This window comes from Cuculus canorus, chromosome 3 (assembly GCF_017976375.1).
Source record: "Cuculus canorus isolate bCucCan1 chromosome 3, bCucCan1.pri, whole genome shotgun sequence".
Taxonomy (NCBI): Eukaryota; Metazoa; Chordata; class Aves; order Cuculiformes; family Cuculidae; genus Cuculus; species Cuculus canorus.
In genome coordinates, this window is record NC_071403.1 from 95,494,915 (window position 1) to 95,507,433 (window position 12,519).

Below are 12,519 nucleotides of genomic sequence, written 5' to 3' on the forward strand. Positions count from 1 at the left end.
CATAGCTACCACAGCTCAAATGAGGTTTGATAGCCTGACTTGTGTTCACGCCTTAAGCAGTTTTGCAACTGTTTAATAAGGAAGGCTTTTTGAAGCTGAAACTCAAACTGTTTGAAACTGTATCATGGCAGCCTTGCATCACAGTGAGAAGACAGCAGTGGTTATGACGAAGCAGGATATTCTTCAGAAGAGCATGACTGAATGGCAAACAGCTCTAAAAAGAAGTATATGAGTAAAAGGAAGAATAGCTGGCTCTCCAACAGAAGGACTGCCAGCACATTCAATATCAAGAATTAAAAAGCATTTTGACGACATGGGTAAGGAAAGACAGAATGGTATTGAAAAGACACAATAAGCAGCAAAGCAGTAACCCTACTGACATCACCAGGACTTGAAAAGAAAGAAGTAGATTTACTTGTGCCAGCTTTTGATACTTTAAGCAAAGTCTATGCACATATCTTGGCCCACACCTCTAGTTTTCCTCAGTAACCTACCTATTATTTTTTGCCAGGCCCTGTTAATGCAACCCAGCAGTAACTTTCATTTCTAGAACTGTTAAGGTCTGGATCACTGCTTGTGCATCCTACTGAAATGCAGCAAAGTGTTCTGTTTGTATGTGCTTCGGTAGATTAGCATTTAAGTTCAGCTCTGGAGCAGCATAATGTATCCATGCTGTATACTGTCAGACAAAGACACAATTCTAATCTTATTCATTTGATATGTGTGAGACAAAAGCACAATACACAGACCCGGAATTCACTCCACAAAGGAACCATTTTTTTCCTCTGCTTTATAGTTTTAAGCCATTGCTGGACAAATGCAAATATATGGGGTTATCACTCTAGATTCTCAAAACCTAGATAAAAGGCAAAAACTGTTCCCTGACTGACAAGGTGCAAGGAGACTCCACAGAAATTCACAGGTAGTTGCACCTGATCAGTTAACAACAGCTTTTGCAGACTTATATTGATATGTCAAAGCCTTTGGGGGGAAAAAAAAATCCTGTTTTCCTCCTGTGCAGGCATGTAAGTATGTATGCACCCTTTAGCTAGAGAAAGGAGAATTGTTTAGTGGAAGAAGCAAGAGGCTGTAAGCCAAGAATAGTTCTAATCCTGTTGTGATTGGGAAGTTAACCTGAGTCTGCCTCTCCCCATGCGTAAAATGGGGATAATTAATCCTCACTTAACCATGTAAATTAAATAATGTTTCAACAGTGCTGCAAGTGCCACATATTAATTAATGTCTAGGTAATAAAAAGGAAAGAGGCAGAAGTGGAGCACTTTGCTACTTACCTGCAAGTCTAAGGTTGTGCTGCAATTTTAAAAGAGGCGATATTTGGCACTTGGAAGATGAGACCCTAAATTATCATTCAGTCTTATAGAGGAACATTTCTCCCTCTCTCTCTTGTATATACAGCAGCTATTAAGCACAAGAAAGTCAGGCACACATCATTCTGCGTTTCACATCACCTCTTTGCAACACAGTAAGCTGATGCTAACTAAGGAAATGCCATAAACAAGTAACACATATTCAAAGATAAAGCAAACACAGAGGGAAGATCCATACCTTGAACACCTTCCAGAAGCAGATCAACTCCCTTTCTATAAAAACTGATGGCAGTTTCATAATCTTCTTCTTCCTCCTTCTTCAAGGCCAGTTTAATTAACTCGCCTGCTTTCTCCAAGTAATCTTGTTTGCCAGGCTTGGGTTTTAAGCTTCCAGTAAACAGACTATGGCTTTCCCTCTCTCCTTCAGGTTTGCTCCACTCCTGCTCAGGTGCCAGTGTGCTTTGTACTGGGTGTTCAGAACTAAGGCAAAGGCCAACAGCTCTACTGGGAGAACTTTGGTTGGATGCCATTCCATCGTCTAACTCGGCAAGAGAATCTACATCAACTGTGAGAGAGATCAGGTCGCTGTCACTGGACAAGCCTGAAAGAACAGTCAGAAAGATATCCATTACTCTAGATTTCTCCTATACCTTAGAAACCTCCAAAATTCTTTATCCCATCCAAAGATTTTAGCTTTCTTCTCACTTATGTAGCTTCCCGAGACTTTTCGCACAGAAATTCCTTGCAAAGCTGTCTTAAAAATTATTTGACTACCTACAGAAATAGTTTTTTTTAAAGTTAGCTACAAACTTGAAGAAGAATCTGGTCTTTGTTTGAATACTGGTAATGAAGAGACTGACATCTAACACCCAACTTGAACTTTCAAAGCCTGCACAATGTTGGACTCCAAGAAGTTACAAAACTAGCCTTCTCTGTGTGAGCGCTATTAGAAAAGTCAATGAGCAGGAGTCAGATCGCTGTTGCAAGGAATCCCAACAGTCTGTATTAAACCAGAAGGGTGAAGCATCCCCAAAATAGTAAATTAAGAGTCTGAATTATCAGGGTTACTGCCAGCTTATGCATCATGCAGTACTCTGTCTACCACGTGTACTCTTCTTTCATTGCTAACACGTGGTAAAATGATAACACTTGCCAAAAGCTAAAAGTATATATACTTAATTACAATCTGAGTTTCAGTAACTAAACCACAGCAACTTAGCAGGGTTATTTTGAAATAAATGACAACAAAGATATTTTACATGTACATCATTTCATTCTGTATGGATTATCATCCATGAAAAGCATTCACTCTTAAATATGAATTTCTAATAATTTAAATTCCACAGGGTAATTAAAACAATTTCTAGTTCTCACCTCCGCATTCCGATTGGCTTGTAAGTGTCACATCATCAAGCCCACTTAAATCCTTTCGAACTGAAAAGGGCAAGAATGACAAAAATGTTTCTGACATCCTTTTGTACAACAACGGATTAGATGTTCACTTGCCATCAAAATGAAAGGCCATGACCCTACTACAGGTAAAAGTTCATAATGTGAAACTGCTCTTTGATCAGCTATCAGAGATATCCATTTGGTAACACACTATTAAAATTGTGCCATTTCTTGTTGCCTCTGTGGTTAAAAAACAAAACACAGGTGCTTGCTTAGGGGTTAGCTAATTCAAACCTCAGCACTCCAACTCACCTAACTTCAACAGCAGCAGCACTTTAATCCCTATCTTTTACTGCTCTGATGATTTACAGTTAAGGAGACTTAAAACAGGAGAACATTCAAAGCTGGGACCTACATATCAAGAGAAAAAAAAAAAAAAAGGCCAGTTTTCAGTCTCAAAAATGTCATTCCAGAATAGTACCCTGCATGAGACATATGGAGCGAGCCACAAATTTGGCAGTGCCACCTGGATATCAAGTAGCAGTTTGTTTTATCACCTTGGCACATGTACCTACTGAGGCAATAAACCAGGCAACAAGGTCAAGACATTCAGCTGTTTGTACACACAGAGAAAGTAAATTCTGAGCTAAAACCTGGTATCTGTTTTCTTTAGTATTATCAAGAGAGTCAATAGTTTATCCACATAATCAGGTAAAGTGTTCTGACTTATCTTCAAAAAGTATGAAGCAAGGACTCAAAGGCAACTAACTTAAACTTTCTTTTTGATTTTGCAACTCGAGTTAGGGGGAGTTAATAATTTATGGAAGAGGAGTAAGAAGGCACTGTAGAAATACTGCTTTTCTAAAAGCTAACTGTTACTTTAAAGTGAGTTAAAGGAGAAAGGAAGGAGAACAGATTACCAGCCACTCTCTTTGTCTGAAAAACAAGGGACAGGGATACTCAGTGATACAAGACTACTTAAAAGGAGGGGGCAGGGTGCACAGAATACAATGCTTCTGATCTTTTCAGGGGAGGGACACAAAGCACAGCGTCCACGTAAAGAAGAAAACTGCCTATGCAGCCCCAAGTCCTGCAAGAAAGCAAGCAACCTCACAGCAGAACAGTTGGAAGATGACAGAAGATCCATTAATTAGTGTATTAGTAACGGACCATTTACCTGCCCAATTCAGGGACAGCAATGTCAAATTTGGGTGCAGAGGACTGATAATTTATGAAACTACATTTAGAGGAGTGAAGATATTTTGTTCAGTGAAGAGAAATTTCTAGCTAGAGAATGTATAGGTGGAAGCAGAGCTGACTGACAGACAAAGGGTACAGATTTTGAATGGAAAAGCTGCAGGTTTGTGAGAAGGGTATGCTGGCCACCCACGCTAGATGAATTAGAGCACATTTACACAGCAGATTTCAGACAGACCCAAGTTCCCCTCTTTGCAGTCCAAACAACGTTTGCTCTTCTTTTGCAGCCCACTTGACCAGAAGCTGTATGAACACAGCTATCACAGCACAGAGCCCGTGCTAATAATCTTTGCTTAAGAGAAGGTTTAGAGCCCAGGACTGGTACCACACAACTAGAGCCATGGGGCTTCCAATCACCCCTAGGGTTAGGCAGAGTCTGAACTCCATATGCTCATTTCTAGGAAGATAACATGAATATGGTAAAACAGAAGAGAAAAAAAGAAAGATAGATAAAAATAAGGTTAGCTTCCTGAGGAATTTGTCCAAGGAATTTGGTGGTTGGCATAGAAAGACTTCTGGAAAGGAAGTTGGACATTTGAACACTACTCCATGTTCCCAGAGAAGAAGATAAGAGTCATTGTTCATCAAGAATATTTATGAGTATCACGATGTTGAAATTGAACATGAACTCCTATACTTGTCTCTGCCTTGTGCAATTTCATCAGGTATATGAGGAGCAAACAATTTCCAAAAACCGGTGGAATGCCTGCACGACCTGGTCTTTTGAAGAGCACACAGATTCCTGTGAAAGCATGAACTGCCAAATCGTTTTTACAAGCAAGATACTTAGCGCTTACTTTGGTACAAAACCATTTCTACCACCATTGATTTCCATCTTCTATCACTAATTTACACATCTACTGCAAAGTGAACTTTGTCTGAAAAGGACAGATAAAAGTGAGAAAACACAACCTACCCTTATAAGCAAACACCAGCACCTGATAAGGAACAGGTTTGATACTTCTAAGTGAAACAGCTTGAAGGAGCAGTCCTCACATGGAGGCCCATGAACACTCACAAAAACAAATACAGTGAACGAGTTACAGTTAACTATGATAATCAGATCGGGAAAAATTAGATGCAGGCAGGATGCCCTGAGGAGTGGCAGGGACAGGGCTCAGCCAAGTATTGGCACTGCCATCTAGAGGCCTTAAATATAGATGTTTCTTCTGTTCCTAGACTCCCAACACATCCCAAATTTGGGTTGAAACATAAGAAAATGTAAGCTAGAAGACATCAGGTTTTTAGAAAAAGATAACTCCACAGAAGTCACATTTGGCATCTAGAAATCCTGTACTCATAGTTGTCGGAAGTATCCCCTAAAAGCACTCTAGCCAATTCAGATCAAGGGTCTCAAAGAATTTTTCCAGATTACAACATTTTTCTTTTTCTTTTCAATATTTTATCTCAGATAAAAGAAGTGTCTTCTTGTAAAATTGAGGCCCTAGTGAATAAAGAATAGAAATGTTCACATTAAGGATTTTTAGAAGCACATTTTCCTTTTACAAGGCACAGTGTAGTTTTGGTTCATTGTCAAAACCTGGAATGTTAGATGTCACAGAAATTCAAAACCAGTTACCAGTATTTATATTGATTAGCTTCAGTAATTAAACAGCTCTACACATTCCCTTCACAGAACAAACTATTGTGGGTGCATTAGTTCATTAACATCACAAAAGGTACTATAAAATACACTGTAAAACTCACTGCAGGTGTAGAATGTATCATCTATAACTAAGTGCTTGGTTATTGACATTGAGAGATCCCAGTGACAAGTCATAAAACCTCAAGCAAATAAACAGGCAAGCTACTATTAGAAAACATAGGCAGTTCTTGTAGTTAAAGGAGAGTTTTAGCAAAGCAAGTTCTATGCCACTAAGAGACCAGAGGGAATCAAGTCATTAATGAAAAAAAAAACCAACCTCCCAAATAAGCTTTATAAGTGTTTGCATAATATCGCATATTTATAGGTCAGTGTAAAACAGTTCCAAATTAAAATCTGACGGGTTGGAAGAGAATTTCTTACAAATCACAAGAACCCAAACGTAACTCAGAAATACGTAAGCATCTAAAAGATGGCATGGTACTTGGTAGATGATTATAAGGAGACACTTAAGCTAGCTCAGCCTCCAGAAGCAGGCAAGAAGCCGTAGCGCAGTATTTATTTGAGCTGACTGACCCTACCTTACAGCTATACTATTTAGGACCAGTGAAGTGCCACAAATTACTCTATATCTGATGTTCAAGTCAGCACATACATCTCTACAGAGTGCTAAAGAAACAGGGTCTTAGGAAAAGGGAAACACCCTCTCCTGGCATGGCACAACCAGAAAACATTAGCAAGCCAAGGGAGGGATTTCCAGTTTCCAGTGCAGCATAGCCCACCCTGTCTCTAACACACATCACCTCAAACTTTCAAGAGCAGGGAGCTGTTTTCAGGAAAAGCAAAAATGCTGGCAATTTTTTCAAGAAACTTAACTTGCTTATCTCCTCAAGTCCTGCCGTAAGTTTTAACGTTCCCTACTCCTATCTGATCAATCCAGAAGACATACTCAAACCTTGAAAATATATCAACTCCTTTCTGGATTTTGCTAAGCACTAAAAGCACGGAGACATCCAGAGCATGAACAGCGGAATGAGAACCTCCTGAAATAAACCAGGCAGGTCAAATCTTACCACATATTCTTCATGCTCTAGACAAATTCAGGCAGTCACCTTTGTATTTACCAATCAATTCCAAAAGAGTTTTAAAATTCTTAGCAGATTTTTACAGCTACAGGCTTGGATCATGATTAGTTGTGAACATCACCACACTGTTTGCCCAAACTTTTGGAAGCAGGTAGAGTTACATACATTTAAACCAGAGGGGATAGTTCAGTTGGCACTAGAAGCAGGGCTTCTTGAGCGACAGAGCACAAGGAGTTTGAAAATGCACTAGAAAGACTTCCAGAAAATTTTCTCTTAGAAGCAAATTTTCAGCAGTGTAAACAGAGCTCTGCTGAGCCCAACTTCTCTTTTATTGATCCCAGCTCCAGCATTTCTGTCACACCAAGCAAACAGAAACTGGGTGCTAATGCTTATACAAATATGGCACTTGGCATTTATGTGCTGCTTTAAAACATATCCCATTATAAGGTTACATGAGAAAAGAAAGCAAACCTTCAGAGCTGCAGTCAGACAGGTTGTCCGTCAGAGAGTCAGACGGAGGCTCAACAGGACCAATCAGTTCAGACCCATCATGCACCTCTCCACCCTGAAAAGAAAGAGGGAAAGGAATTATTTAGCTGCTGTGATCTATAAAAAGTCTCATTATGGAGACACAATAGTCAAAATTAAATTTCCTGACCAGTGAATGCTCCATTACTTTAGAGTTAATGCATTTAATTAAATGATATAAGCCTGTAAAATTTAACCAGGGCTTTTGGTTAGGCCATGTTTTGTTGGTATAGACTGTCCAGTATCAAAACAGTTAGCTTACTGCTAACTTCAGAGTCTTGAACCATACAGGCTACAGCAGTACTGCATGCAAACGCTATAGTTTAAGAGGGAGAGAACAGCAATGCTTCTGCTTCTCTTGTGGTATACACATTCTGTGCCTTCAGTGGTGTTCACTAGCTCAGCAGGTCCCTCATGCAGGAGAGTTTGTCCATTAGAGTAATATCCCACCCATGAGCCGCTATCTTGAGTACAGTCATAGTCAAGACTGGACAAACAGGCAAGATAAGGCCAGGTCAGCATATAAAGAAGACATTATTCCCTTCCAAACCTGCAAGGAATCTAAGGTAAGTGAAGTAACAGCAGGAACAATCAATTGCACTAGAAACCATCTAAATATTAAGGGTTCTTTATTTCTGTTCTGCATCTCAGGTGCACACTTTCTATGCAACTTTAACAGAAACTGCATCATTTCGAAGGCAGTGTTACAAATGCGCATTGCTCATCTGTCTTGAACTAGCCCATTGCATTTTCACACTAGCCAGCCCGTTTTTCTGCTGTCCATAGTACATAGATATACCCAGTACTCCCTTCAGCTTTTTCTAAGACTTCATTGCCCAAGTCTAACCCTCCATGGCTATTCACACAAAAATCTGAAAAAGAACAAAACCACCCACGAGCAGCACTAAAGGACACTGGCTGAGCTGGTGACTGATCAAGCCCCAAGGCTTTCTCACAGGAAAACATGACACAACATCAGCTAACGAAAGAGGCTAAGTTATTACATTTCTATTACTTCCTTTGTAGACTTACTTGCTTCTATAAAAATTAATGCCTTTTTAGTTTTATTCATTGCCTTACAAAGCCAGAAAAGGTCCATGAGAAGGCTAAAACTAATACTTTTGTTAAGTAAAGAAAGGGAAAAAGAGGTCTGAACAAATAGCCAAAAACATAGAAGTATTTCCAAAGAACTGAAAAAGCCCAAATGCAAATAAGCTGACAAATAAAATATTCTAATTCAGTCCCTCATTCACTGTTGCCACCAAATCTCAAAGAAAATAATTTTAAGTATTTGAAAGGGCTTTGCAGTAACTGCATCATGAAAACTAGTGAAGATTTTCAAGCTTTGCTGTATATTTGCTTTTGCATATGTATCACTTATGCATACTTAACACATCAATATAGTTAAGTCCCATGTCAGCCAGGTGAGCTTTCCTGAATTCCCAGGAATTACCATTGGGTTCACATGTAAATCTATGCTTATGTGTTTGCAGAATGTTGGGCTAAGCTGAAAACAGAGTTTTGAAGAAATTACTGAAAATAAACTGCTTCTGATGTAACAAAGATGAAATGCAGACAAATATAATGTCCAAAACTATGTTTTGGAGAGTGTTACTCACAACACTGTACAAGCAACACATTTGACTAGCTGTATGTCAGATTTGTTGCCACAGACCCAAATTCATAACAGGCCATAAGAAAACAGTCTAGACAATCTTCCTTCCTTTGGTTTGAAACTATAAACACCTACATAAAATACAGAAACAGTGGCAATCTTTTTGTAACTTTCCCACTAAACACCTGGATTTAACATCATGGGGTTTGCTCATCATTCAACAAACAAAAATGCTAACTCCCTTCACCTGAAGTTCCTGTAAAACTTTCTACCTTGTAGAGGTGTGGCATGGGTTTTTTTTTAAAGCCACGTTTCCAGAGTGAATGGAAAACTCCCAGTCACCTCACAAAGCATGTCAGATCAGCTCACTGTCACTCCACAGTTTATAAATCAAAGCAAAATCAGCACTATAGTTTACTCATATCAGTAAGAAACAAACACTTCTGCAAATACAAACAAACCTTAAAAAACTCTTCGAGCTGTTTGCTGTTATAGAGAGCAGGGATATTGGCAGAAAACTGCAAAAGATCTTCAGCACATTGCCGCCTTTCTTCAATCACAGTTTCATCAAATCGCCCTGGAAAAAGACACACAGATTGACAGTTTTAGAAGTAACTACACATTTATTCTGCAGTAATAACCACCATGAAAAAAAAAAAAAAATCAAGACAAAAGCAACCTTCTGGAGACAATGCCCTGAGTCTACAAAAGTCATTCCAATGCTTCAGGAGAACATAGCAAATCTTCAAACTTCCTATTCTTCATTGTCCCTAGAGTCCCGTCTTCTGCAATCCACTCGGATGATGAAAGCTGGCAGCTACGACAAGAATCCTTCACCCTCTCGTCATAAGAATATGTGAGGCAACACTCTTGATTAGCCAAGAGACACTAACGGATGTCCAGTATTATCTAACAATAAATGATACATGCACAATTTGACAATATGCCAGTCAGTGTCAGCCTTCATTACGGCCCAAATCCTGTAAGGAGCTGAGCATTCTTCACATATTCTCAAGAAAAACGCACAACACAAGCAGATAGTAAACAAAGTATTGCTAAAAGCTTCCAAACAGATCATCAGTTCCAAGATACCATTTATGGAGGAGACAGGGCATGGGAGATGGTGAAGCCCTGCTACTGGGCACTGAAGCTTTCCTCTGAAGTAGCTCCACGCAGACAGGGTCTCATCTCCTATTGGATTCAAAAGGCAAGCAGAGCTGGGAAACAGCTCATTTACCAAAACATACAATCCTTCCCTTTTCTCTACCCAGCACCCAAGACATTTCAATTAGGAAAAACACATCTAAAAAACAACACAGTTCACCTGAGAGATTTGCTTCTCAGGAGAAAGAGCCCTTGGATTGCTACCTTAAATTCACACTCTTCACAATTGCACACAACTTATTTTAGCTTTTCATATCAACATCACTTTGTTGTTGAAATAGTTACAAGTTTACAAAAGGAAAAGGGCAGAGGTTAACAGTAATAATTGGAGGAGAATGGAACAGATATTGGAACAGCTATACAGAGGGAAAAAAAAGGACTGGGAAGACGAGTTCAAGAAACAGTATTGCTATAACAGCATGACCAGGAAAATAAGAACCATCTATGACAGCTCTGTGGCATGAACCTTTGAAGAGGACAAAAGAAACATTGAATACAGAAGCAAAATTCATTTATTCTCAGAGCAAGCAAAAAAATAATCCCAGAAGAAAGTATCAAAGCAGGATTCTTTCCAGAAATTCTTCAAGTAAATAGCTTCTGCCCGTGTGGTACCAGAAAAAAGAAAATAAAACTAGAAAGACACATACATACTCACAAGATCACAAACAAAGCTTTTGAGGGTTATTTTTCCATGAAAGGAAAGGAAAGACATCTTTGGGCTAATTTTCAGCTTGACTTGTTCACCCTGCCCTTTCAGCGGTACAAACTTTAGCAGCTGCACAAAAGAGTGAGCAACAAGCAAGCAGAAAGAAGGCAAAGGCAATGGTACCACGTTGAGTGCTAACACTGAAAACTGCTCATCAAACTTCCTATGTCTTCAGAGCAACACTGTGGGTGCATTAGGGCTTTTGTTTCATTACACACAAAATAGGACATCCTGATAAAAACAACTTCCCTTCGTAAAGCGCAGCAGCATAGGCCACTTAAATGAATCTACAAAAATAACAGGAACAGTGTTATAATGAAACAGAAAATCACTTACAAAGAAGTAAACACTGAATAAGGCCTGAAGCAGGCAACTTTTGCAAGAAAGTTAATTCTACAAGATATTTTTCCTGGTTTCCCCAAGGACCTTTCTCTCCCTGATCTACTCCATCATCAAACCAAATAAAAGCTAATTTTCTTCATCACATCTTCTCAATACTTCCACTGGGCACCAGACAGGACATGTCAGGACCAGCACTGTCAGGCTGACCAGCGCGCATTCACTCTTTGTCCAGGCAGCTGCACACTCTCCAGTAAAAGCTGAGACTGCCTGGCCTTGGCAGCACCACAGCATGCACTTTCTTCTTACTCAGCTGCTGTTTCACAGACTTAGCAGAAACACGCTTACATTTGCAACTACCTTCTCTCTCAAACTTAGCTGTTATTAGCCATTTAAGTAAGAGGTTTGAGTTTTCTGACAACAGAATTACATAAGCCTTATTTTCTTAGGAAGCTGAGCTAGAAAAAAAAAAAAAAGTAACAAAAATACATGTTTGAACAGAGCCACTGAAACATTACTCACTGTCACATTTTCCAGCTCATCAGCATCATAGTACACTATCGCAGAACTAGAAGACTTTAGGAGAAGTGAGAACATAATTCAGTATTGGTTTGTTCACAGGCTCTCTGGCATCTTGCTAGCAGTTTCATTCCCAGCCAACCCTGCCTAACTCCTTTCCCCTCTCCCTTTCTTCATATTTCCAAGCAATCTTGTATTGCTCAACACTTATCATTATCACCCTTCCCAATCAAATGTTCAAAGGTGCTTAAGTACCCAGCTGACTCTTCAATCATGAAGTCTTCCTGCATCTAAATCCACATTATTTCCACTATTCTTTACACCTCTTAAACACACGGAAACTTCATTATAGGGATCACGTCTTTCCAGGGTTGTAGGAAGCTACATTCTTGGCATATAATAAATGCATTAGTACCATTCTGCTATTCCTCCAGTAATGATCCATTCAAAATTTCTTATATGGAAACCAAATATAAATTCCTGTAAAGAGAATCCACAATTCATTTTCTGGAGTGGATCTGAACAACAAACATCTACCAAGGTTTATGTTCATGTTTCAGATAGATAGTTTCTCACAAGACTTCCAACTGCACATGACATCTAATCCTTAAATATGTTACTTTGTTTGGAATTTTCAAATCCCAAAATCATCCTTATCTAAGCTTTATAACAAGAATCATCTTTCTGACTCACTGCTAGCAACTTACCAGAATCTGGAGTTTTTTGATTTCTAATTGTCCAGAGGGAGAGTATTTTCTACACTAGAGTAAATTTCTGCATTCAAGAAATGCTCACTATAGATGTATCAGTATTCTGGTAAAATGCCACAAAGAGCCAACATATGGGCATACTTAGAGTATCCACAAAAAAAGAAAAAGTAGTTTGAAAATACTGAAGAAATTATATGGATGAATATCAGGGGAAAAGGACAATCACTTTCCAGAAATAAATATCCTAATTGCCACATGACAATTCAGAGAAGC

At 39.1% G+C, this 12,519-nt stretch overlaps 1 protein-coding gene across 2 annotated transcripts in view; it reads right to left on the bottom strand.

The window, feature by feature from the left end:
- Window positions 1-12,519, bottom strand: part of RPS6KC1 (ribosomal protein S6 kinase C1) — a 93,618-nt gene that overhangs the window by 64,556 nt on the left and 16,543 nt on the right. For both annotated transcript variants that reach the window (XM_054062382.1, XM_054062381.1), the window contains exons 4-7: window positions 9,270-9,385; window positions 7,137-7,230; window positions 2,703-2,762; window positions 1,567-1,929 (exon numbers count right to left, since the gene is read on the bottom strand). In XM_054062382.1, the coding sequence (XP_053918357.1) occupies window positions 1,567-1,929; window positions 2,703-2,762; window positions 7,137-7,230; window positions 9,270-9,385 (633 nt within the window). The remainder of the gene's footprint in view (window positions 1-1,566; window positions 1,930-2,702; window positions 2,763-7,136; window positions 7,231-9,269; window positions 9,386-12,519) is intronic.